General features: G+C 53.7%; 10 protein-coding genes across 10 annotated transcripts; 7 read left to right on the top strand and 3 right to left on the bottom strand.

Moving 5' to 3' along the window:
• Positions 1–1,665: 1,665 nt before the first annotated feature.
• BO86DRAFT_409013 (mannose-ethanolamine phosphotransferase MCD4) lies at positions 1,666–5,116 on the bottom strand. The gene is made up of 5 exons (XM_025674386.1): positions 3,219–5,116; positions 2,980–3,167; positions 2,781–2,922; positions 2,575–2,683; positions 1,666–2,519 (listed from the first exon to the last, which is right to left on the bottom strand). Exons 1-5 carry the CDS (start codon positions 4,938–4,940, stop codon positions 1,717–1,719), a joined length of 2,964 nt encoding a protein of 987 aa, XP_025528777.1. The 5' UTR covers positions 4,941–5,116; the 3' UTR covers positions 1,666–1,716.
• A 287-nt stretch (positions 5,117–5,403) lies between these two features.
• On the top strand, positions 5,404–7,162 carry BO86DRAFT_336676 (protein-degrading AAA family ATPase MSP1). The gene is made up of 2 exons (XM_025668920.1): positions 5,404–5,619; positions 5,672–7,162. The coding sequence occupies exons 1-2, from the start codon at positions 5,554–5,556 to the stop codon at positions 6,848–6,850; spliced, it is 1,245 nt and encodes a 414-aa protein (XP_025528776.1). The 5' UTR covers positions 5,404–5,553; the 3' UTR covers positions 6,851–7,162.
• A 434-nt stretch (positions 7,163–7,596) lies between these two features.
• Positions 7,597–10,230, top strand: BO86DRAFT_409011 (putative LysM domain protein). The gene is made up of 2 exons (XM_025674385.1): positions 7,597–8,201; positions 8,266–10,230. Exons 1-2 carry the CDS (start codon positions 7,901–7,903, stop codon positions 9,864–9,866), a joined length of 1,902 nt encoding a protein of 633 aa, XP_025528775.1. The 5' UTR covers positions 7,597–7,900; the 3' UTR covers positions 9,867–10,230.
• Positions 10,231–10,455: 225 nt separating this feature from the next.
• On the bottom strand, positions 10,456–12,166 carry BO86DRAFT_62916 (mitochondrial fission process 1 family protein). The gene is made up of 4 exons (XM_025677518.1): positions 12,131–12,166; positions 11,907–12,072; positions 11,165–11,705; positions 10,456–11,106 (listed from the first exon to the last, which is right to left on the bottom strand). Exons 2-4 carry the CDS (start codon positions 11,942–11,944, stop codon positions 10,723–10,725), a joined length of 963 nt encoding a protein of 320 aa, XP_025528774.1. The 5' UTR covers positions 11,945–12,072; positions 12,131–12,166; the 3' UTR covers positions 10,456–10,722.
• A 797-nt stretch (positions 12,167–12,963) lies between these two features.
• BO86DRAFT_388384 (ATP19 family protein) lies at positions 12,964–13,836 on the top strand. The gene is made up of 2 exons (XM_025671842.1): positions 12,964–13,015; positions 13,166–13,836. The coding sequence occupies exons 1-2, from the start codon at positions 12,968–12,970 to the stop codon at positions 13,484–13,486; spliced, it is 369 nt and encodes a 122-aa protein (XP_025528773.1). The 5' UTR covers positions 12,964–12,967; the 3' UTR covers positions 13,487–13,836.
• Positions 13,837–14,080: 244 nt separating this feature from the next.
• Positions 14,081–15,133, top strand: BO86DRAFT_388383 (holo-ACP synthase). Its single transcript, XM_025671841.1, has one exon. The coding sequence runs from the start codon at positions 14,198–14,200 to the stop codon at positions 14,717–14,719; it is 522 nt and encodes a 173-aa protein (XP_025528772.1). The 5' UTR covers positions 14,081–14,197; the 3' UTR covers positions 14,720–15,133.
• Positions 15,134–15,238: 105 nt separating this feature from the next.
• Positions 15,239–16,760, top strand: BO86DRAFT_388382 (histidinol-phosphatase). Its single transcript, XM_025671840.1, has 5 exons — positions 15,239–15,412; positions 15,505–15,663; positions 15,699–15,700; positions 15,759–16,317; positions 16,441–16,760. The coding sequence occupies exons 2-5, from the start codon at positions 15,505–15,507 to the stop codon at positions 16,699–16,701; spliced, it is 981 nt and encodes a 326-aa protein (XP_025528771.1). The 5' UTR covers positions 15,239–15,412; the 3' UTR covers positions 16,702–16,760.
• Positions 16,761–17,577: 817 nt separating this feature from the next.
• On the top strand, positions 17,578–18,540 carry BO86DRAFT_388381 (FKBP-type peptidyl-prolyl cis-trans isomerase). The gene is made up of 4 exons (XM_025671839.1): positions 17,578–17,723; positions 18,006–18,137; positions 18,251–18,313; positions 18,445–18,540. The coding sequence occupies exons 1-4, from the start codon at positions 17,596–17,598 to the stop codon at positions 18,470–18,472; spliced, it is 351 nt and encodes a 116-aa protein (XP_025528770.1). The 5' UTR covers positions 17,578–17,595; the 3' UTR covers positions 18,473–18,540.
• Positions 18,541–18,871: 331 nt separating this feature from the next.
• Positions 18,872–21,003, bottom strand: BO86DRAFT_455507 (cytochrome P450). The gene is made up of 4 exons (XM_025677119.1): positions 20,685–21,003; positions 20,305–20,635; positions 20,034–20,247; positions 18,872–19,978 (listed from the first exon to the last, which is right to left on the bottom strand). The coding sequence occupies exons 1-4, from the start codon at positions 20,896–20,898 to the stop codon at positions 19,154–19,156; spliced, it is 1,584 nt and encodes a 527-aa protein (XP_025528769.1). The 5' UTR covers positions 20,899–21,003; the 3' UTR covers positions 18,872–19,153.
• Positions 21,004–21,116: 113 nt separating this feature from the next.
• On the top strand, positions 21,117–22,683 carry BO86DRAFT_447469 (uncharacterized protein; the record flags this gene model as incomplete). Its single annotated transcript, XM_025676589.1, has 6 exons — positions 21,117–21,432; positions 21,493–21,633; positions 21,683–22,012; positions 22,070–22,137; positions 22,188–22,267; positions 22,316–22,683. Exons 1-6 carry the CDS (start codon positions 21,280–21,282, stop codon positions 22,681–22,683), a joined length of 1,140 nt encoding a protein of 379 aa, XP_025528768.1. The 5' UTR covers positions 21,117–21,279.
• Positions 22,684–23,016: the final 333 nt, after the last annotated feature.

The raw sequence follows: 23,016 nt of genomic DNA, 5'->3' as shown, positions 1-23,016 counted from the left end.
ACGATAATAGCAATATCTACGATGCTAACGAGCAGCCAACATGAGCATCCTTCACAGCAGTCAAACAGTCTTCTATTTTTCAAAGTGGTCGAGTCTGGAATCCTCTCCCCACAAAGTGGATCCCAGGTTTTGACCGAGGTTCCCTTCATTACTGTTCCTTATGCCACCCTTCCACGCATTGCAATTACTGCCCCTCTCACTGGACGGTCGTACAATTCCGGCCCAACTTGGACGTAGTCTTTGAAATCCATCCGTCGAAGCTTCTTCCATTCATTCCAAGCAAGGCAAAAGCAGTACAACCCCCATCGGAGAAAACGTCAAACCCTTGACAACTAACTAAGTAGTCTACCACGCAGTCCATGCCGCTCAAATCATAACATCTACCCGTGCATCAAACCTTAGTTGCTTACCGCTACCGTGCTTAAGTCAGAAACCAAACAAAATAAAATTGAAAGTGCCCCAAAATCGAACCCACTTTACCTTACTCAACCCAACCACGCTATCCCAGCACCCATTTTTGAAGCCGGAGAAAGAAAAAGATCGCCCATCCATAATCTTGATTTCTTCAATACTGTTCGAATAATAACTCCCCACAATTTAACCTGAAATTATAGTACGGATCTCTAGGCAATCAGTGATTGATTGACCTTGAAGATAAAAGATCTTGGGAATTAGTGCATGATTGACTAACAAAGTATTATGAACGGCGATGCAGTATAAGGTACCTACCTCGTTATCAATCAGCGCCTCCCTTACAGTACCTTAGGATACTTCTAGACATAGTATCTGTAGAACCCGACGAATAATATTAGAATCAGTTTACGTCCCCCTACTTGGACTTCTCCTTCCTTCCTTCCTGAAAAACAAACGTCCAAGTCACTGCCCATCAATACCTGCAGGAATAGTATCAGTAGTCCCCCAGGCTCAACACCAACCACACAGGAACCTCCCCCCTGCCCACCAGGCTATTCGCAACAACTACCCTTCTCGTTCAACCACCCCGGAATCGCCCCAGATCACCCCGGAATCATCCCGGACGACAACAAAAAAATCCCCGACAGCCACAAAACCCATTCCTCATTACCTCTGCCTCCCCGCCCCCACAAGGAACCCAACTACGTAAACCCACGAAGGATTCCATTTAGCGGGGAAAGTCAAGTGTCCGGGCTCCGGGAGGGGGGGGGGGGGGGGGCGCAAAGGGGACCGACCCCGCCTCCAGCTCCCCTCAGCTTGATCCCCGCGGGTGTCAAACTGCCAGCCTGGACTGGCTAGTCTATTCAGCGGCCCCAACTACATGGAACTTAATGCATGACGCCAGCAGCACGGGGTTGGTTAAGACTGGGCTAGAAGAAGGGGAAGGTAGGTTGGCGCGGACGGGCATGATCCGGGGCTCTTCTTTTCCTCTAGGGTGAAGGAAAATAAAACTAAAGGGGAAAAAGAAAAAGCTTGATGGGATTAGTCCCCGTAGGACGTCTGTTTTCGGCTTGTGATACCTCGGTTCATGGGCGAACTACATCATTGTTGGAGATGGGAGACGGAGCTGAGAGGTGATCGTTTTTTCGACTGTTTATTTCGTTGTGACGAAAGTGATTGTGATGGGAAATAGAATTCGTGATATTGAACATGTACAATACAATTCTACATTACATCTTTCTACTTCTATCAAGACAATTCGACCCCAGACTAGGGCTGGCCAACGGCATAGGACCAGTCTGTCTAGTCCTCTCGACTGGGTGCCTGGTCTGGCACCTCGCCGCTGATGGCTTCGGCGACAGCCGCGGCCACCTGGTTGGCGCGGGCTCCAAAGTCGACTCCGCTGATAAATACCTCACTGAGGAACTCCAGCCCCGCCACAAATGTACACAACAGGCTGGCAATCAGGAAGTGACTGATCGTCGTGCCGATATCCAACCAGGAGCCCTCGTCACGGACCATGTAAAAGAAGTTAAGCGTCATGATGTCCGAGATGGACATCACCACCATGAACAATGCACTAGGGGCGACCTCGAGCCGCCGATTCAGAATCCCGAGATTCGCACTGATGATCGCAAATGGGATGAGGAGTTTGAGAACGAGCAGCGCCCCCTGGCTGAAGGGGTTGAAGATCGGAATAAGCCGGTAGACGCTATCCAGTGAGAAGGAGGAGACGGATGCGATGTTTCCCGTGCTGAAGAAGCCCGACTGGAGGAGAAAGAAGAAGAAAAGGGCCACGCGAGCGTCGGATACGCTTAAACTCCGGTACCGATACGCGTGGCCTTCCACGGTGGTCGTAGCATCCGCGCTAGACTTTTCGGTGGCTGAAGCCGCTTTCTTGGTGGCCGAAGTATATGTGTAGATCGCATGCTCCAGTCGTACCCAGGTCATAATGGTCATGCAAAATACGAAGTAGAACAGGCCTTCGTACGAGATCGTGAGGATGATAAATGTCGGAGAGAAGGTCAGAAAAAGGACCATTAACCGATGCATGTAGTGGCTGTTGGGCGCTAGTCGGTGGACAAAAGGGAGCAGGAGCGATGCAACTAGGATCCCGTTAGCTTCACTCGACAAAACAATACTGCATGATGGGCAACATACCAAGGACAACCCAACCAACAACTTGGTTACCAAATGGAAGGCCTTGCTTAGCTTGAAGGGACGCCGCGCTGGATCTCGTGACTATAATAGCAAGCAGGACCTTACCAAGCTATTTAGGATTAGCACATACTACAGTAACGGATATTGAGAGGCCTGGGACTGCAAATAATGGCTTGACGCCAAGGTATGCGGGGTGGACAATGTACCTGCATCCCTAATATAGTGCGCGAGCCCCAGCTAGAGCGATTCTCGGGCAGCTTTCCTGATTCTTGGTCAAGGCCCAAGATTGTATCCTCGAAAAGCAAGTATAGAAGACCAGAGAAAAACATCAGAAGACCGCCATATGTTCTGTGCAATCAAGTCAGCAGTTTACGCAGACTTTCGTGTTTCGTACGTGAGGCTTACATAGTAGCGATGTCCTCGACCTTGTTTGCCGGTAGCAGAGTGAAAGTGCTCATGAGAAGACACCCGACTGACCATGAAGCAGACAGGAATATATGTCTCTTCAAGAAGCCCAAGCCATAGACCAAAGGCCAAAAAGCACCTAGAATGAAGCAACCAGTGTAAATCTCCCGTTGGAAGTAGGATTGAACCTGTTAGAACTCATTAGCAAATCATTTTCGCTACCGGTTAGTGAAACTTACCAGCGCCTCTAGCACTCCAACAAACACCAATAGCTGAATACCGAGCGTGGCGTAACCGCTTGCAGATTGTACATGGCCCAGAAGAATTTCACGTCCAGCGGAAAGAGCTTTTCGGCGGGCAAAAACTTCTTCCCAGAAGAACACGGGGAAGAAGCCGTAGAAATAGTAGCGCCAGGAGGACTTTTGATACAAGAAGACAGAAAAGAGCGCGACCAATACGGAAGAAAAGAACATGGTGCTGAAAACAGTTCTTCTTGCGTCAGATGTGCCGTGCAAAACGTGCAGGTCGATAACCGTCGTCAAAGCGTAAGCAATCCACCCCAGGTATCCAAAAGTCACAATGGTTCTGAGGAAAAGCCAATCATATGTCTGTAAATAGCGCAGACCTTCCAAGGCCCTGGCAAAGAGCGATGATGACATCTCAATCGAGCTCTCGAAGGCGCCGCTCGCAATTAGTCTCTGGATCTCCTCAACGACCTCGCTGTGGTTGTCGAGTGGCTCGTAAGGCTTATATCGGAGCAACACGGCCTGTTTTTGTTCCTCCTTCACATTATACATTTCCAAGACCTCCTGCGTATTCGCAAGCGCAGCACGAGCCTTCTCCTCTGGGCTGGCATCGAGGTAAGCGAGAGGCAACTGGCCCACTGAGTTGGTTGGAAAGTCAAGCCCAGCCAAGTAGGCCATGAGCGCCGCGACATCAGCCTGTGCAACATCGTTTCGCTGAACACCATGCAGGCCCCAATCATGCGACACACCGTCTTCATGTCCTGACAAGGTCCCCTCCTGCGGTATCTTAGGGCCAGCAACACCTGATCCCCATACAACAAGAGGCGTCCGAGTATTGTCCGGGTGACCATCACCATGGCTGCCCCAATCGCTCATGCCGTGATCCGCGGTGAAAACAAATGCCGTCTGCTCGTCGCCGTAGAATTCTTCCACTAGCTGAGTTATCTCCTGCACACCCCGGTCCACCACCTTTATATTGCTCAGATACTCCTTCGAGTACGGGCGATAGCCATGGCCAGTGGTATCAAGGCCGAGAAGATGCAGGAAGAATACAAGCTTGTCGTCGCGCAGCTTGGCATCTAGCTCAGGATCACTTTTTGCGGATTGGAAAAGTTCCTTGACCTTATCGAAGACCCAGGTGTCAAGCTTTGTCGCATCCGAGGTAAAGTCCTCCGCCTCCTCGCCGTATGTGTCTGCATCCACTCGATCTGGAACCGCACCTTCCTTGAACATGGGCAGAATGTCCGGACTTCCCCAGCTCCATGTATGCCGACTCCGGTTGAAAACACTGTCGAAGTTCACCGGGTTCAGCTTCCATCCTGTGGTCACCGCCGAAACGTCCTCATATAGACCTGCGATAAGAGCAACATGGCCCGGTCTGGATTCGGTTGGAACACGAGTATGGGAAATGCCAAAAGTGCCGTGAGAAAGCACGCGAGATCGAATGAATGGGGCGAGGTAAATTGGTTCATCGTCGTTTGCGGTTTCGTCGGGGTCGGGCGATGCTTGGAAGGCCTTATCGGCGCGCAGGCCGTCGGCCACAAACAGAACAAGTCGCTTGGCTGGAGCAGAGGCACCCGGGTTTCGTTCCACATGGAACGACTTCATCCCACTCACAATGGGGCTAACGAAGTAAATGTCAAAGATCGAATAAGCGTAGATGAGGTGAAAGACCACGGCGAGGGTAAGGAACCCTGCGCGGCCCAGACGCGCCATGTTTGCGGTAGCAGGGGCGCAGACGTAGGTAGAACAAGGTGAGAAAAAGAGATCGAGGATCAGAAAGAATCGAAAGTCATTAGAGTCAAGGAATGATTACACCGATAACTTAATCAATCTGAGAGAAGGAGACACAACGCTGAGGTATTCCAGATGCCACAGCATCCCCCCGGTCAAGCTTAGCTTTAGGGGAATCAGAAAGATGGCCGCACATTTCCGCGTACCTGATTTGGGGGAACCTTGGGGAAGACCCGCAACCAATCGGTGACCCCTGATTCGACACGCGAGCGGGTCATCAAAGTACAGTACGTACTATGTGGTACGGAAGGCTGTGGGAGCCAAAAGCGAAGTGCCCTGAACCATGTCCGCCTCAGGCTTCGACTTGAGTGTGGCAGTGAAGCATGTGATTCTGCCGGCAAAGCCACGTCTCCCGCAGATGAGCGCCACAACTCTCAGCTCGTTCGCCGACAGCCGACCCGGCGACAATCGCGATCATATCAGATTGCCCTGAGGACCGTGAGATTAATCGACCGCTGCGCTTCTTTTCACATTTAACGTACGTCGCGGACAACTGCCTACTCACTACTCAAGACAGTCATTGCATTCTGTCATCATGGCTTCCGCTCGTGGTCCCCGATGGCAACAGTTCTTACAGGAGTTGGTCATGGTTGCGGGCACAGTAAGTTGATGACGCTGCAAACTTCGGAACAATACTGACAGATCGTGAGTAGTCTGCATCTGCATACTTCCTCATCCGGTACCTTATCTCGCGCCTCGACTTTGATCCTGAGAGTCAGAAAAAGGAAGAACAACGACGCAAATCCGCAGCCATCCTACGGAAACTTGACGGCGGGGATGAATCAGACGAGGGTTCGCCGCGTCGCGGGCGCAAAGAAAAGAGTCGGTCCAAGAGAGGCGATCTGACCCTCAACCAATATGAGCAAGCCATCGCGATGGATGTGGTTGCTCCGGATGATATTCACGTCTCCTTTGAAGATATCGGCGGCCTGGACGAAATCATCGAAGAGCTGAAAGAGTCTGTCATATACCCCCTCACCATGCCCCACCTATACTCTTCGTCCTCCTCGCTCTTGACTGCACCATCGGGTGTCTTGCTGTACGGACCGCCTGGATGCGGAAAGACTATGCTTGCGAAAGCGTTGGCGCACGAGAGCGGCGCATGCTTCATCAACCTACACATCTCGACATTGACGGAGAAATGGTATGGCGACTCAAACAAGCTTGTCAATGCAGTATTCTCGCTAGCCCGCAAACTTCAGCCCTCGATTGTGTTTATTGATGAGATTGATGCCGTGCTGGGCACGAGACGGAGCGGAGAACATGAGGCCAGTGGCATGGTCAAGGCAGAATTTATGACGCATTGGGACGGTCTCACATCCGCAAACTCCTTGGGAGAGCCTCAGCGTGTGGTCGTTTTGGGTGCCACCAACCGAATCCAAGACATCGACGATGCCATTCTCCGACGAATGCCGAAGAAGTTTCCGGTCGTCCTCCCGCCCGCAGCACAGCGCACGCGGATTCTCAGTTTAATCTTGAAGGACACCAAGGTCGACCGGGATAACTTCGATCTGCACTATCTGGTTAAAGCTATGTCGGGCATGTCCGGCAGTGACATCAAAGAGGCGTGCCGTGATGCGGCCATGGTTCCGGTGCGAGAGTTAATCCGACAGAAGAAGGCCGACGGACAGCAGATGGCTTCAGTAGACCCCAAGGATGTCCGTGGTCTGCGCACGGAGGATTTCTTCAGTCGTGCCGGTGGTGTTCGGGTCATTCCTCCGCCCACTCAAGTTCAGACCAAAGCGAACTCGGAGAAAGAATGGAGTACCGAGTCTGAAGCGACGTCCGAAGTAGAGACACGACCGGCGGAGATGGCCGAACCTCCCGAGTAAAGTATTTATCTTTCTCTGGCATCGATTCGATTTCCCTGTGCATGTTACCTCCATGTCAATTTATACTTGTCTGACGGGCCCGGCGTTTTTCTTTTCTCCTCTCTGGTTCTTTGGCTATCTAAGCGCGAATTGTTGCCAGTGACGATAACTGGCATATTGGCTCTGTGCAATTCATGGTTCTGCGACAGGGCTTATTAGACATGCTTCTGTTCATAGACTGTTTCTGAAGTCCTTGTGTATTATCACCATCAATGCTTGGCTGGGATGAAATGCTTGAGACAAGATATTTGCTATTCTAGGCATTAGCAATGGAAATAGTATTGTAACCCGATTACGCGGCCCGCCCAATTTGGTGGTGTGCTATGGTACCATACAGTACGAATCGGTACGCCCCTGGGCGACGTCAAGGGAGGGCAAGACAAGTCAAGACGGAGAGACTCACAAGATTCCTACTGGTACTGTATGCTCTTAGGGAAGGCTTTTTGCCGATCAAGCGGTTCACACTCGCCTTACCCTCCTTCTCAATCGTCGCCGTTGTTCTTCTGCGTTCTCCTCCAGCTTCAAAATTCCCCGAATTCCTTTGACGTTCTGTCCCGACCGATCAGGAGACAGTCACCCCGCCTAAAGCACGATTGATCAACTTCCACCCCCCCCCCTCCCGACCTGGAGTCGTCATCAGAAGGAACTAGACTCCATACTTGCTTTCTCTTATCCCGCGCTTCCCCTCCCCTCAAAGCCTTCAGCCTCCCCCCCCCCCCCAAACGCAGCTCAACCCTTGAGGGTGGCTCAGAGCCTTTATCCCCGAAATCAATATAGTATACACAATCGGGCCAAAGCACGGGTGCTACTGTCCTGATAATCTCCAGGTGCCGCGGGTGTTTCACGATTAGGACACGGATGCGATAACCACAAACGCCGCATGACGAATGGTCTGAGATAGAGACCTCCGATGGCAATCAGTGCCTGGGCGATCTCATCCAAGCTAAGCTCGCTCCGGAGAGCCGACAACATCTACAACCTCTCATTATCCTTCTCCTCCCACAGCCAGGGATGAGTTCCAATAGCGGCTTGGCCGAAGCCTTTCACCCCAGGACCGCAAGCACTCGATCCACATCAACGGTGCGACCGCGAACTCGCCGCTTGATCTCTATCGTCGACAGCGACAATGAGGATGGTGGGAGGCAAATGCAGTCCTCCGGACTGTCGTCGATGCTGTCTTCGGAGTCGGTGGTCCGCTCTCGCGGTGCCACCCCATCCCCAAACCCATCCCGCGGAGTGTCCCCTATTCCGATGAGACATCCATCTCGAGCTACCGAATCCTTCAACCGCAATCGAGGAAACAGCTCCCTAGGTGGGTTTTGTTGAAGACATGAGGACAGGATTCAAATTGGCTGAGACAGTACATTCTCCTATAGATTTTCTGGATGCATCCTGGTCGTCGCTGCAAAGCTTGGCCTCATCGGTATTAGGGAGCGATATTGCCCGACCAGCCCCCAACGGCACCTCGCGAGGTCATGCCCGAAAACCCTCCCGACCGGACTTATATTCGAGACCGCCCCCTCGTTCATCTATACCGGCGTCATGGGGACCATCGGCTCCGTCGACACCAGAAATTGGAGTGGGGACCAAGGAAGAACGGCAGGCATTGGTGCAGGCAAAGAAACGCGAGGCTCTTCTGCTGGCCGACACCGGGCCAGCTTGGGCACCCGGTTCGCGACATAAGCGGCGGGATTCGAGCGACCAAACGGGTCATTCCAACCTTGACCCGGAGCAGGATGAGGACTCGCTAGTATACATACATCATGTGCAACCGACAGATACCATCACTGGTGTTACGATACGATATGGCTGCCAGCCGGCAATTTTTCGAAAGGCCAACGGATTCTGGCCCAGCGATAGCATACAAGGCCGGAAAACGGTTCTTCTGCCGGTTGCCTCTTGCTCGATCAAAGGACGGCCAAAAGGGAATGGACCCGATGCCGACTTACTGAACGGTACTCACGAGTCTCTGGAAGACTTGAATGGTAGTTCGATCGCACCCACTGCGGTACCGGGACATCCGAAGACGGAACCATCAGATACTATTCACGAAGGAGACGGGGACCGGGTCTGGAAGCACGAGTCCTGGGTAGAGATCGAAGGATTCGGTGCGCCAGTCGAGATAGGGCGCATTCCTCGAGGCGCATTGGGGTTTTTCCCACGCACGCGGCGAAAATCGGTCTCGTATACCGACTCAGTACCATCGCCATCCTCGGATCAGGCACGAACAGCAACAGCCTCCTCTGTATCCTCATCACCGGCTGAACCCCAGTCCTTCCAGCCTCCCGTATTTCAATGGAGCCGCCAATCCACCGACCCCTCTTCTCCCAAGAACCCCAAGAGGCCCGGCACCCGGCATCAGCGCCAGCGCAGCGGCATCCAATTCTCCGCCCCCGGCGTCGGCACCCTCGACCGCGACATCACCGCCCCGGGGCCCGCGATGGACGGACTGAGCAAGTTCTTCGCGCAGCATCTCCCAAACCTCGCGCCCGCAACCCGACCCCCGAACTTCGACACCACCTCCGATACCCCGACCGCCTCCGCCGTCTCCAACACTCCCACGGGCCTCGAGAACATCGGCGGAGCCGTGGAATCGTGGGTCCGCAAGATGACCAGCCGCGCCAAAGCCAGTCTCAACGACCTGCAGCAAGCAACCGGCACGCCCAACAGCACCGACCCCACGGTCCAGATCCAAACCAGCGGCCGTCACAATCTGGGCGATCTCATCGAGCTGAACGATGGACTAGAGCCGGCAGCAACCCACCCGTCCGGTCCAGCGGACGGATCCTCTTCCCATAGTAGCGCACGTCGCAGCACCCTCGACCGCAACCCCCCACCATCAGCATCGACCTCCCTCCTCCCCAACGGAACATCCTCCACATCCTCGTCCTCGACCCTCCGAGGCCGCTTCCCCACCCCGTCGCCTGGACGATCGAGCAGGACTCATCACTCCAGGGATCGCTTCAAGGATGATTGATCGATCGCCGGTGGTACTTCGGAGGACAACCGGTCCATGAAACCCCATTCAGCGAAACCTTCTGCCCACATTTTCTCCTCTATTACATAGCAACTATTTTGTCCCTCTCATACACCCACCCCAGGTGGCAACTATAATCCGATCCGTCCACCGTTTCCCTTTTCATCAAATTCATAATCCTTCAATTCCATCTGGCTTTTGCATAGCAGAGAAATATAATTCCCGGCTCGAATGATGGGCGAGTTTGTGTGTGTTTGTACGTACCGTGTCCGCAGTATCATTGCTTGCTTGACTATGTAGGCGTGTTTTTCTTTATAGTGTATTGTTTGGGTATTGTTCTGGTGCCGAGGGAGGAGGGGGGAGGGGGAGGAGGAGGGGTTCTGCTATTCTCGTTCCAGATGGGCTTTGGGTGGTGTTTGTATATAGAGATGCATTTTTGCGGAACGTGGCTATCTTCTCTACTGAAAGTTCATGATTAGACAGACTATTGTTCTGGTTGTTTCGTCTCGGATTGTCATGCCCTACGTGATCTTGGAAGTGGAAGGGGGGACCGGGGACGGGGGTCCAGTTGTCATGCGTGCCGGTTCGCGGATAGTAGGGGAAATTATACTAGTATTGAAGAGCCATCCACATAGCCATCCCCTGAATAGTGAATAGAATTACTTGGTCAGACAATCAGTGGGCTGACACGACCCTGCCAATCAGAAAAAAATTCCATGAGTAAAGAGGATAGACCCGCTAACTTATATACATATAGAAACTAAATGTCCTGAGCGCCAGGCAAACGCTGAGGAGATGCATAGTGGAATCTGGTATCAAGGAAGCAATATAGCAATATAATGGCGAATTGGGGGCGTTACTCCGTCTTCTCCTTGGTGAATCCCTTCAGAAGAGAGAGGGGACCCGTGTGGCCGTGCTGCTCGCGCTCACGCTGGCGCTGCTCCTTCGCTCGTTGGCGCTCCTCCTTGTATGCCTCCCAGGAGAGGTTGGCGGCCGAGTCGGAGACGCTGGCGTCGGAGCCCAGCGACTCTTTGTTGTGCTTTTCCGTCTGCACGCGGAGGTAGTGGCTGAGGGAGGTGGCTTCGTCTTGAGAGACGTGGGCGGCCTTGGGCGGAGGGAGGGGCCGGACGGCTTCGTCGCCGCCGTAGAGCCAGAGCCCGCGGCTAAAGGCCCACTCGACGGCTTCTTCGACGGGCTCGTCGAAGAGATACGGGAGGAAAGGGACGACGGCGAGACCAAGCTGTGATAGTTAGTCAGTTGTCTCTGCGGTGGTAGTTTCAGTTTGCAGAATGACTTACTCCGATGGGAGACCAGGTGCGGAGGAAAGTGTTCGAGGATTTCTTGAACATCCGGCCCGAGTATTTCACGACGGAATGGATGGTGAAGGCCGGCAGACCCATACTAGCGATACTTTGGAAAACGGCGCGCTTGGCCATGACCATGCGATAGTCCTCGATGAGGGGAATTTCGGTGGTGGGCCAGGGCGTGAGCGTATCGGGCGATGCCGAGGTGAGAGATCCGGTCAGGTTGCCGGTAACCATGCCCTTGGCGACTTGTCCATGAGAAAGGTCGCTGGCATCCTTGTAGGCCTCACATGGCGGGGCGAGCAGGCTGCGGTTGCGCAGGTAGGCCTTGTAACCTTCATGCGCGACGTCGCCGATCAAGTACGTCCATGAGATACCGTAGGCGGAGCGCACGAGCCACGGGTGCGCGACGGGGCGGAAGGACTCGCCGATGTCAGAGGTGTAGGCGACATAGCGGTGGGCGGAGAGCAGAATCGTGCGAAGACGAGTGGCGTAACCGGCATATCGGTAGGGAGTTTCAGTGGAGTCAACAGAGCTGGCGATGAGTTAGATGAAGCCCGATAATTTTTCCGCGTATTGAATTGATTGTTGCCCCTGCGTGGGCTGGCGTCGGGATGATCGCAGCGCCTAGCGGACAGTTGCAGTCCGGCGCTTGCGGGGAAGAATGCGGGGGAGACGCGGAGGTGGTCGGGCGTGGGACGGTGCGTCGCAATGGCTCCAAGAAACAGGGAACAACATACTAGGAGGAATAAATGTCATCGTAGAAGCCATCATCGTGGTCAACGAGCTTCTGAAGCTGGTCCGGCAGCTTCTCGCGCGGAATGGGTTGCTGTACCACCTCAGGCGCTTTGTCTTGCTGTTTCCCCCAGATCATGGTGCGGTCGCGTGAGGAGATCAGGAAGCTGAGTGAAGAATAAGTGAGGTGTGCTGACTGGAGAGAGGAGAGGATTATTGACTTACCGAGGATTATATGGTGTAGAGACAGAAGGTTGCAAGGGGGTATGTACTGTAATGAAGGGAGGAGGTGAAGTGAAATTGAATTACACAAAAGAGAGAAAGACTGAGAAAAAGAAGTGAGGGAGGAATGTAAGAAGAGAAGAAGAAGAAGACCGAAGCAACCAAAAAAAAAAAGCAGAAGAAGGGGCAGCTGCCCTCAACAGATCATTCCATGCAATAGCCGGGGTAAATCTTGCCCGTCATAGCCAGAATGGAGGCTCTCACCCCGAGGTCTGTCGGGAAACAGGAAGCCAGCAGCTGTGCTGGGCATAAACACCGCCACAGTCCAAGTAGTGACCTCATGGCTGGCAGATGCACGCTGCGTTGGTCAACGGCATAGAATTGAGTTGGCGATGGTGAAGTGAAACTGTTGTGTGGACTGTTACTGACTCTGACCATCACATTGCTGGATCAGTCCAATTGTAGATCACCAATTTGGATCATCTTATAATGAATGAGATTATGGTTGAGGAGTGCATGAGGACATCATCGACCCATACGCATAGTACTTATCAGCTGATATCCCGTGATTGCTTCCCGAACGTCATCCGCCGTCGGACGTTCCCGGGATGAGCGCAGTGTCACGTGGACTCAAGTAAATGCTGACACATTTCTGACTCAGCACCATAGCTCCTTTCTGCTGACTCATTTCTGAATCAGCTGACCATACCCAATCGGGACAGAACCAGCAGCCGCAACTTCCTCCGCTGCCGTCCGTTCGACTTATTCGCGCAGGAACCTATCATCGCACCGCTTCTCCGCCAAAGTCCATCCAATTCCCTCCCTCTCCAATCCGTCACCATGGTCGTCTACTACCAGATCGCCGGCAAGAAGGTCGGCTCCCACTATGTACGTACTCCGCTGCGATGCTTACTCGCACCCATCCTCTGCCCGGCCCTCCCTGTCGTTCGAGGCCAATTTCTGTCCTAGTATTGTGGGATGGCCGGTGTTTGACCTGCGTCATGAGGACCAATGACTAACGGGGGAATGCTCTTCTAGCTCGCCATGGGTGTCCTCGGTGCCCTCTTCGGTGGTGTCAAGCTTGCCATGGGCGGTGGCAGCCAGCCCAAGCCCGCTACTCCTCCTATCCAGGCTTCCTCTAAGGACGAGGAGGAATTCATCACGTACGTTACCGAAGACCCTAAGCAGGCAGAGCACGCCCCTCTCTCCACTTCCGAAAAGGCGGCCCTTCAAGACTATCGGATGCAACTTCAGCTGTTGGAGCTGCAGGACAAGCGGCGGAAACAGCGGCTTGTGAAAGATACTCGCGAAGGGCTGGATGCCACGCCCCTTCCTAATGGTCAGCCACCAGCTGCCTGATCAGTTAGGGGTCTGCAATGCAGACGCAGGGTGTACTCCGTTACCGCAGCCGCGCTCGAGCTAACGAATTGGCTACAGGGACTTCCTGAAGCAGGTGAACGGAGACGACAAGAAGAAGGATCATTAAAGCCGATGCATCCCATGCTAGAATCGAGGACTAGTTGAATCCAATGTGCCCGACGTGCGAGATTCAGTCGAGTCGATTATACACCGTGTGAGACCCAGATGTAACGTGGCCGAGTCGGGCCATGCCTTTCGCGCTTGAAACGTCTGTGACATGTCGGGACTGGTTGACTTCTGAGGGTCAGGTGTGAATCTGTACATATAGAGTATACACCATGCTTTCTTCATTGGTCCTGCGGAGATGTTTTGGTTAGTAGATTGGTCGTAGTGTCAGAGACCCGGGTAACAATGGCGGGCAATATAACATGTAGGACCATTCCAGGTCACAGGTATATCGAGCTTAATGACACAAACAGCTCCAAGTAGAAACACACACCACCAGTCTTTCAACTTCAACCGATCAATTGAACAAATTAAAATATATACCCTAGTCCCTCACTAGCTATTCTCCATAAACACCCAACCCCAACCAAAACCAGTCACCTGACCCGAGCCTCCCATCCACAATTTCTCTCCCTAGGCCTCTACACTCACCACCATCAACAAACCCATACACCCACCCAGCCACCCACACCAGCCATAACCAAAATGAAACCCCCGATCCCCTTCCCCCTCGCCCTCAACATCGGCACCGACATCGTCCACCTCCCCCGCATCGCCCGCCTCCTGACCCGCCACAACGGGACCTACCTCGCCCGCTTCACCCGCCGCATCCTGCACCCCCGCGAACAAGCCGACTTCCGGGCGCGCTTCCCGCTGTCCTCCTCCCCGGTACCTCTACACAATCCTCAAACCCAGTCCCAGGCCCAACCCCAATCCCAGACTAAGTCCCATCCCCATCCCTCACCGCTCGAATTTCCTGAGACAATCACCCCGGACATGACCCGCTGGCTCGCGGGGCGGTTCGCCGCCAAGGAGGCCGCGCGCAAGGCGGCGCCGCGGGGCGCCGCGCAGCTCGGGTGGAAGGATGTGATTGTGCGGGTGAGTGCGGTCGACGAGGGGCGGCCGGAGGTGGTATATCTGGGGGCGTCGGAGGGGGACAGGCTGGGCAAGTTGTCGATCTCGCATGATGGGGATTATGTGGTTGCGATGGTTTTGGCGGCGGGGTGAGTTTTTTGGGGGGGTTGTAGGGGTCTGGGGAGGGGGCTGCTTGTGGCGTTTGGGTGTTTGGGTGTTTGGGTGCTGTCTTGGTCTATGGATCATTGGGTGGAGGGGGGATATAATGGGTAATGGGTATTGCAGGATGGGGAAAAGGGGGTATGCTGTGGATAATAGGTCAGATGTGCTGGATTGGGGGTTAGACTAATGGTATCAGGGCTTGGAGGTTGGGGTTGTAGATGAGGGTTGGGTTGTTGGAGGGTTGTGGTATCGCAGCTTATAAGTCAACAGCATTAGGCTCTTGCTCTTGGAGCGTTCAGCGAGGCGATAATCACTGAGATGGACTTACGTGTATGAACGTGCTGCTCCTAAATACCCCTGTATAATCAAATGCGATAGCGCAATCATAATCAACCTAGGCAGAGCCCGTGAGAGTGAGGTAAACAGCAAGTAGCAGCGTGCTCCGGGCCCGGCTAATGATTGATTGCTTGACTCGGGCCCCATAAAAAGAGTGGGATCTCGACCTCCGCAATCCACCCCGACTATACTTTTGTACAATACAGTGTGCAACGGTCAAACCACTTCGCATATACCGTATAGAAGTTGAATGTTCTCCTTGGATCACATATTTAGACAGACCAATTTTGACATCCCATACCTAGGAGTCGCAACTACCCCTCCTCGCCGCGGGGTAAAGCAGTCATCGTGAGCATCATCATCTCCATCATCCCTATCAACCTCCAAAGCACCATGCCATCCCCACCATAGACGAACCCCAAACTAACCAAAGCCTACAGATGCCCTTCTCCCACCACAGCCACTCGGGCCAATTCTGCCCCGGCCACGCCAAAGACTCTCTGGAGGAGATCATCCAACTAGCCATCCAGAAACGCTTCCACACCTTCTGTCTCACAGAGCACATGCCCCGACACAAGGAGGACTTCTACCCTGAAGAGGTTTGTCTGCCCCAGCCCTTTCCTCCTTTTCTCTCATTCCCCCTGCCCCCGGCCCCCAATAGCTACTAAAGACAAAAAAAAAAAAAAAAAAAAAACGAAGCCGGCAACACCGAAGAGGCCCACTTGGCCAACGAAAAAGCCTACTACGCCGAAGCCACCCGCCTACGCACCAAGTACAGCACGGCCGACATCAACATCCTGATCGGCTTCGAGATCGACTGGATCCGCCACCCGGGCTCTCTCACGCTCATCCAGCAGTCGCTGGCGGCCCACCCCTTCGACTTCTTCATGGGCTCGATCCACCACACCTGCACCGTGCCCATCGACTACGACCGCGCCATGTACGAGCAGGCCCGCGCCGCCGCCGGCGGCACCGACGAGCGCCTGTTCGCGGCCTACTTCGACGAGCAGCTGGCGATGCTGCGGCAGGTACGGCCGCTGGTCGTCGGGCACTTCGATCTGATCCGGTTGAAGAGCGACGATCCCGACGGGAGTCTGCGGCGGTGGGGGGCGCAGCCCGCGGGCGATGGGGTCTGGGCGAAGGTGCGCCGTAATCTGGCGTTCGTGGCGGAGTACGGGGGTCTGCTGGAGGTGAATTCGGCGGCGTTGCGGAAGGGGATGCGCGAGCCGTATCCTATGGGGGAGATTTGTCGGGTGAGTTCGCCGTTCTTCTTTTCCGGATAAGTTGTTATGCTTGTAGTGGGAGTTGTTTGTAGTTGGGGGATCATGGTTAAACACATCGATGGATGGAGGCTAATGCACCACCCGACGCAACAGGAATTCCTCGCCCTCGGCGGCCGCTTCGTGCTCTCGGACGACAGCCACGGGCTGGACCAGGTAGGGCTGAACTACCACCGCGTGCTGCCGTGGCTCGAGGCCGTGGGCATCACGACGGTGCATTATCTGGCGTTATCGGGTGAGGACGACGATAAGGCCGGGATCGTCGATCCGCGGTTCCCTCGCACGCGCGTGCTGGGCATGTCGGTGGAGGAGATGAAGAAGCTGCCGTTCTGGGAGGCCAACGCTACTGCAGCCTGATTTTTGTGTCTGCATGCAGGGGATTTGCTTTTTTTTTTTTGGGGTGTGATACATGGAGGACTATCTGCATGGTACTTATTTGTTGCAGAGTACTTCGTAGAGTACATCCTATCTATCAATCTATCTATCAACCTGAGACAGTTGAGTGGACTAGTCGAATTACCCAGATATCTATCACATACAAACACATCCAAGCAAACACCAGTATTGTTAATTTCTCGGACAAATGACATCAACTGGCAACTGGCAATGGCAATGGCAAATGGCAAATGCGGCACCGGCGGCAGTGCTGAGCCCTGAGAACCGTCCCGACGATCTGGCCCGTTCCACCCAATAAGGATTCATATCGAACGATAATATTCCTCTCGCTGTGGTTTACGAGAAACCGAACCTCCATTGTGATTGCAGAGATACAGAATCTCCAACCGCGCCAAACACCGGCAAATACAGTACATACAATGACCCAAACAGAAAAAAAAAAAAAAAAGAGAAAAGAAAAAAACTCCCGCGCCAAGCGAATCCCACAACAAACGCGGTCTAGATTGAGGGGGATCGTGCCCATCAATCAAGATGGGAAAACAAAGATGAATTGATCTATCCAAACGCTAAACGGGGCGTTCACAAATCAAACAAACATCAACGGTGTCAATTTGATCCATACCAAAGTTAACCTTAAGTGATAAGTGATAAATTATAAGAAGTAGAAGTTCCTCCCCCCCCCCGCCGTCCGCCCCTCCCCCACTTCGGCTTTGCTCTTGGGAAAACGGAAACCTTTAAACCAACCTAACCTAACCTAACCTTTTTTTTTCTTCCAGTTTTCTTTTTCCTTCATTTTCCTCCTCATCACCCTCACCCTCACCAACTCCCCCAAAGAACCTCCCAGATATAATCAAAATGGGCGTCACCAAGACCATCCTCACCCCCGGTACCTCCGACCAGAAGCCCGTCAAGGGCGACTACGTCTCCATCCACTACACCGGCTGCCTGTACAAGGAGGGCGCCGAGCACAACATGGGCGACAAGTTGCGTGTTCCCTGCCCTTACCATACCATACCCCCCTTTTGCCCGTTGCCGTTGCAAACCGTTGCCTTTTGATTTTCCGTTCCGTTCCCGTGGCACCGTAATCGCGGAGAGCTCCCTCCATCTCGAGTTTCCTACAGGAACAGGAACAGGAACAGGAACAGGAACAGGGAACTAGAGAGCAGCTCTCTCTCTCTCTCTCTCTTCTCTCTAATTCTCAGCCATTCATCTTCGATTCTGAATTTCATTTCATTGGAAGGCGAGATACTAACCCCCAAAAATAGGTTCGACAGCTCCCTCAACCCCGGCCGCGGGCCCTTCAAGGTCCAGATCGGCGTCGGCCAGGTCATCAAGGGCTGGGACGAGGGCGTCCCCACCATGAACGTCGGCGAGGAGGCTGTTCTGACGATCTCGCCGTATGTTTTATCCGAACCCTCACCCTCAACCTTTGCCCTTTGCCCTTTTCCCTTTGCCCTTCTGGCGGAGAAGGCGGAGTCGGAGTTGAAGATGGTGAACTAATGATCGATAGTGACTACGGCTACGGAGCCCGTGGCTTCCCCGGGTTGATCCCTGCCAACTCGACTCTGGTTTTGTGAGTTTTTTTTTTTTTTCCTGAATCGTTTTTTGGGGTTTTCGAGGGCGTTGCTGGTTTTGCTTGGGGAAGGAGAGGGGGGGAGCGCGGTTAGGATGTGGGAACGGTGCTAATCTATTTGGTTCCTCTAGCCGGGTCAAGCTTCTCTCTATCAACTGAGTTCGGTGGTAGTGGGTTGGATACTTTTTAGGGTTAAGCAAATAAAGAAAATCTCATCCTTTTCTTCATCGTCGGGGTGCCTGGGTCAGCAAGTAGACAACTGTAAGTTTTGGCTGTCGCGTGTAATCCGATGGGCTATTTGGAGCGCACGAGGTAACTTGCTGTGATGTACGGTGGAGACGGATGTGTAGCAGCGTAGATTGTGGATCGGATATAGGCTACGTGCTCTGGGAATGGATCTTTGGTAGTAGGTCTTCCCCGTATAGTTTATGTCCGGTAGGCTCTTGGTTCGCTGGTTTGTGGTTGGTATGTGTATTGCTGTACACGAGACGACACTTTGTAGGTATAAGACGTATGTATGTGGACACGGCATACTTAGCTGAAGTTCAATACTTACGGATCACTTTGAGCATCTTAGCCTTGCATGTATATTCCCCAGATCCTCAGATCCCTCGTAGCTGAGTCGATCAGCCACTCGCCACTGGCCACTGGACGGTACGCTACCTGCCCAAGGACGATATCTAACCAGACCGTTATGAGAAGCGTTGCGCCGCGCTCCACGTCCCAAGCCCTACGAACCTATTTCCTCGAAGAGAAGCAAGGCCGACTTCGACGCAAGGCCTGTAGGCATGTACGTGAGAAGTGTTAGAGTGCCTGATTCAAGCCATGCCCTACAGACTCTTACTCCACCTCCTTCGCCCTTACCCTCACCCCTTGCGACCCCATCCGCGGCATAGCGACCTGATAATCACACCGAAACGCCACGTCCTCCCCGTCCGTCTCAAATAGCGTCATATCAAACGCGCGCACCAACCCCGCAATCACCAGATACAGCTCGGCGCGCGCGAGCTCGATCCCCAGACACCGTCGCCCGCCCTTCCCGAACGCCATCTGGAACCTGCGTCGCTGCTTCCCGGCCTCCCCGAGCCACCGGCCCGGATCGAAGGCCCACGGCTCCGGAAACACGGTCACCGCCGTGTGCGCGCTCAGCGTCGTGATGCTTATCGGTGTGCCCGGGGGGATCTTATAGGATCTCGCTTGCGCACCGGGAGGACTGCTTGACGTTGGGCCCACGTGCGAGGAAGGCGTGTAGGTGAGTGGCTCATGGGCGATCCGGGCGGTCCGGGCGGTGACGCCGAAGGAGAGGCGGTTGCTTTCTTCGATGATCGCGGAGAGGTAGGGCAGTTGCTCGAGCTCGGTCCACGAGGCGGATGCGGGCACCGTGCGGAGCTCCTGGCGCAGCTTCGCCAGGAGCGGCGGGTTGGCGAGGAGGTGGTAGAAGGCGACGGTGAGGGTCTGCGCGGGCGACTCGGTCCCCGCTAGCGCGAGCAGGGTGCCTTCTTGCTCGAGGCGGAGGAGCGTCTTCTCTGTGCCCGGCAGGTTGGCGTTGTCGAGGACGGAGTCGAAGACGGATTTTTTGCCTGTTGGGCCCGCGGGTTTAGCGGCGGTGATGGCTGATGCTGATGCTTTGGTGTGTGTTAGGGTGAGGAGTTCGTTGCGGACTCGCTGTTGGGTTTTGTTGGTCATGGTGGTTATGTTATGGGGTTGCGGGGGGTCTCACGGCGAAGAGGGCAAGCATATCCACAAGGCCTGGGGGCATCATCGGCCGGCTGATGGAGAGCGGGAGCGACTCGAGAAGATCGGGGATCCACGGGAAGTGCTTGTTGAGGTTGATCCCCATCAGGAGCTCTTTGCTGTTCTGGCGAAGGGTGGCTGCTTTGGACTCGTTGGAGAGGATGCCGGTCTGGTGCGCGAAGAGGAAATTCGTGACGACGCTGGGGGTGGGTTAGTCCCATTTAGATGGCATATGGGTAATGCTGCAATAAGCTCACTCGTTGGAAAATGCGAAAAACGCATCTGACAGGTTCACTGGCGCGTTGTCGGCTGCATGAGTCGCGATCAATTGCTTCAACTGTTCTACCTTGTCTGTGATCAACCCTTCCAGGTACAAAATGTTCTTCTTGCTGAAGAAATGGGTGAGAGATTCCCGTCGGAGTTTATGCAGGTGATAGTCGGCGGTGGTGCCCACTCCCCCGGGGATGCGAAGGCTCCGCAGCTGATAGTCGTATTTGTCCCGGCGAGCCATTGCTGGAGCGTAGACGGTGTCCAGGAAGCCGACGTCGTTGATGTGGATCTCGTCGGGAGTGACTCGGATGATGGGGCCTGAAAGGCGTTGGCATCTGGCTTGAGTAGGAAGCAGAACGTGACAAACCATATTGCTTGTGCAGCTCTTGTATCTTGAAGACGTACTGCCCGGGCCGGATGGCGTCGAAATAGAACTCGTACCACCATGTCAGAGCGGCGAGGCGGGGACCTGGAATGTGGGCGATGGGATGGAAGTAGAGGCGGCGGATAGCTTCAACTGCTGTCCATAGCAACAGCACAACGGCGGTGGTTTGAAGAATCCAGAGCAAGGCCATGACCATTAGCAGATTGAGCACTCAATGAAGGGGAGGAGGAGAAGGTGAAGAATAAAAAGAAGGAGGGCGAGGAGGGCGAGGAGAAGGAGGAGGAGGAGTAGTACTTTTGGCATGAGGTTGGAGCGGTAAGGCTTATCAAGCAAAAGAAAAGAAAAGGCAACCGTTTGGTGCTTAACTAGGCTGGGGACAAACAAACACAGCCTCCTTTGGTATCAAACCGGCCAGGGTTATCCCAGGTTATCCTTACCTCTGTCAATCACTGCTAGCTTCAGCACGAGTCGTCTATATCCGAGTCAATTTGTTATTTTTAAAACTAGCCTTGTTCCAACCGTCATGCAAGAATGATTTCTATACCACTGATGGCATTCGAAGGTCGCCATTATCATCATGTCACGAACATACGCAACACCTGCCGCGATCATCACCATCTCCATTCTCTTCCCCGTGTTGGGCACTCTGACAGTGGTACTTCGCTTCTATGCAAGAAAGAGGTCGAGAGCCGTGCTATGGATTGACGATTGGTTGACTTTGCCCGCACTGGTGAGTGTTGCGTGTCTGGGACTTGAAAGCCGAGTAAGAACTCTAATGTATTCAGTGCAGCTTTTGGAATATACACTTGCGGCACTTCTGCTCTGGGGCGCAACAACAGAATCCTTGGGGGGCCATCTTCCCCCACCTGCTGATCCAAGCCCAGGGAGTTATCTCTTCTCAACCTCCTATCAACAGATCAGACTCCTACAGGTCGAATCCACGCCGGTCACCGCAGATCAGGGTACTAACTCTGCCCTAGATCCAGTATTTTGCTGACATAGCGACTGTCTTCGCATTCGGCTTCACCAAACTCAGCATTCTCTGCTTCTACCGCAGCATTTTTTGCAGTAGACTGACCACCAGAACTGTCTTTCACACCGTGACTATGTTCATGATAGCACTCGTCACGGTTTGGACTCTGGTGTTTGGGGTTTGCGCCATCTTCCTCTGTGGTTCTCGTCCCGAGCACGCGTGGGCGACGGTTGCCGTCATCGCAGAAAAATGCAGTCTGCAGCTCCCACTCCTCGAGGGATATGCGATCTCTGACTTCATCATGGATATCATTATATGGCTACTACCACTGCCACGGGTAAGGCTCCTCCATCTTGTCATGACTACAGGCTCAGCAACTGAATTCACCCCGCAGATATGGTCGCTGAACATGTCCGTCCGCCGAAGGCTGCTACTTGGACTGATTTTCCTAGTTGGTCTTTTGTAAGCAACGCTCCTGCAGGTTCAAGGTGTATGTCATAACCATAGCGCAGGGCGATCGCAGCATCTGCTACACGGATGATCATCTACATCACTCATGTCGTCAACGCATTTGCTGAATCAGACGGAGAGAGTACGAATAGTGTGCACCCCTCTAAGATTCCATGCTAATAGTACATAGCACTCATCACATACCTCCTGTTCTGGACTATGGTCGAGTGCGGTCTCGGTGTGATCGTGATCTGTCTCCCTTCGCTACGCTCAGTGTATAGCACAATGGGGTTCTGTTCGCTTGTCAACGGCCTCAAAAGCCTTTTGCACCGGAACTCAACGTCAACAACTTCGGGCGCTACACGACTCAACAGCCTGAGTACCTCGGTAAATTCAACTTCATCGTACTTGACTCTTTCGCACATATGGCTCTCCGGACGGACTAAAACGTCGACGACCGTAGGGCGCAATGCTCTGGTGTCAGGGAGTCCGCTAGGGTCAGAGCGAACGATTCATACCAGGGAGGAGGTAGAGTTTGCTACGCTAGAGTCGAGATGATTGTGTCGACTTGGTTGCAGATCACTGCCCCCGGGCTGCAGAGTGAGTTGCCTCGTTTAGGTAAGAGGTCGCTACGCGGCGGCGGGAGATAGCATATGCTGCATATGCTTAGTCGATTTATCCTTGTCGTCTAGTTTGCCCAGGATACCCTGAACGACCTGAATTTCAGACTCTGGGGTTACACGAGCGCAGCCAGGCAATTAGAGTGTCTGATTTGATGGTTTGCACAGTGAATCCAGAGCATGAAAAGCATAGTGCCTTCGTTTCTATTTGCTACACAATATCAGTATCAAACCGACATAGCTATAGATATACCGCATCCATGCCATTCCT

This window comes from Aspergillus japonicus, assembly GCF_003184785.1.
Source record: "Aspergillus japonicus CBS 114.51 unplaced genomic scaffold BO86scaffold_17, whole genome shotgun sequence".
NCBI lineage: Eukaryota > Fungi > Ascomycota > Eurotiomycetes > Eurotiales > Aspergillaceae > Aspergillus > Aspergillus japonicus.
The sequence above is the reverse complement of the archived record's forward strand: the minus strand, read 5'-3'. Positions and strand labels throughout refer to the sequence as shown.

What these genes read in the sequence shown, in the direction of transcription:
- BO86DRAFT_388382 (XM_025671840.1), top strand. Translation starts at nt 15,505, where the DNA reads ATGCCCTTCTCCCACCACAGCCACTCGGGCCAATTCTGCCCCGGCCAC. An exon ending in CTATGGGGGAGATTTGTCGG is followed by an intron (nt 16,318 to 16,440) that starts GTGAGTTCGCCG and finishes CCGACGCAACAG; the next exon opens with GAATTCCTCGCCCTCGGCGG.
- BO86DRAFT_388383 (XM_025671841.1), top strand. Translation starts at nt 14,198, where the DNA reads ATGAAACCCCCGATCCCCTTCCCCCTCGCCCTCAACATCGGCACCGAC.
- BO86DRAFT_409013 (XM_025674386.1), bottom strand. Translation starts at nt 4,940, where the DNA reads ATGGCGCGTCTGGGCCGCGCAGGGTTCCTTACCCTCGCCGTGGTCTTT. An exon ending in TTGGAGTGCTAGAGGCGCTG is followed by an intron (nt 3,168 to 3,218) that starts GTAAGTTTCACT and finishes GAGTTCTAACAG; the next exon opens with GTTCAATCCTACTTCCAACG. An exon ending in TGTTGGTTGGGTTGTCCTTG is followed by an intron (nt 2,520 to 2,574) that starts GTATGTTGCCCA and finishes ACGGGATCCTAG; the next exon opens with TTGCATCGCTCCTGCTCCCT.
- BO86DRAFT_455507 (XM_025677119.1), bottom strand. Translation starts at nt 20,898, where the DNA reads ATGGTCATGGCCTTGCTCTGGATTCTTCAAACCACCGCCGTTGTGCTG. An exon ending in AGAGCTGCACAAGCAATATG is followed by an intron (nt 20,636 to 20,684) that starts GTTTGTCACGTT and finishes AACGCCTTTCAG; the next exon opens with GCCCCATCATCCGAGTCACT. An exon ending in TTTTTCGCATTTTCCAACGA is followed by an intron (nt 20,248 to 20,304) that starts GTGAGCTTATTG and finishes ACCCACCCCCAG; the next exon opens with CGTCGTCACGAATTTCCTCT.
- BO86DRAFT_336676 (XM_025668920.1), top strand. Translation starts at nt 5,554, where the DNA reads ATGGCTTCCGCTCGTGGTCCCCGATGGCAACAGTTCTTACAGGAGTTG. An exon ending in TGGTCATGGTTGCGGGCACA is followed by an intron (nt 5,620 to 5,671) that starts GTAAGTTGATGA and finishes GATCGTGAGTAG; the next exon opens with TCTGCATCTGCATACTTCCT.
- BO86DRAFT_62916 (XM_025677518.1), bottom strand. Translation starts at nt 11,944, where the DNA reads ATGATGGCTTCTACGATGACATTTATTCCTCCTAGTAT. An exon ending in ACATTTATTCCTCCTAGTAT is followed by an intron (nt 11,706 to 11,906) that starts GTTGTTCCCTGT and finishes ACTCATCGCCAG; the next exon opens with CTCTGTTGACTCCACTGAAA. An exon ending in GCACCTGGTCTCCCATCGGA is followed by an intron (nt 11,107 to 11,164) that starts GTAAGTCATTCT and finishes TAACTATCACAG; the next exon opens with CTTGGTCTCGCCGTCGTCCC.
- BO86DRAFT_409011 (XM_025674385.1), top strand. Translation starts at nt 7,901, where the DNA reads ATGAGTTCCAATAGCGGCTTGGCCGAAGCCTTTCACCCCAGGACCGCA. An exon ending in TCGAGGAAACAGCTCCCTAG is followed by an intron (nt 8,202 to 8,265) that starts GTGGGTTTTGTT and finishes ATTCTCCTATAG; the next exon opens with ATTTTCTGGATGCATCCTGG.
- BO86DRAFT_388381 (XM_025671839.1), top strand. Translation starts at nt 17,596, where the DNA reads ATGGGCGTCACCAAGACCATCCTCACCCCCGGTACCTCCGACCAGAAG. An exon ending in GCTGTTCTGACGATCTCGCC is followed by an intron (nt 18,138 to 18,250) that starts GTATGTTTTATC and finishes AATGATCGATAG; the next exon opens with TGACTACGGCTACGGAGCCC. An exon ending in GCCAACTCGACTCTGGTTTT is followed by an intron (nt 18,314 to 18,444) that starts GTGAGTTTTTTT and finishes TGGTTCCTCTAG; the next exon opens with CCGGGTCAAGCTTCTCTCTA.
- BO86DRAFT_388384 (XM_025671842.1), top strand. Translation starts at nt 12,968, where the DNA reads ATGGTCGTCTACTACCAGATCGCCGGCAAGAAGGTCGGCTCCCACTAT. An exon ending in AGAAGGTCGGCTCCCACTAT is followed by an intron (nt 13,016 to 13,165) that starts GTACGTACTCCG and finishes ATGCTCTTCTAG; the next exon opens with CTCGCCATGGGTGTCCTCGG.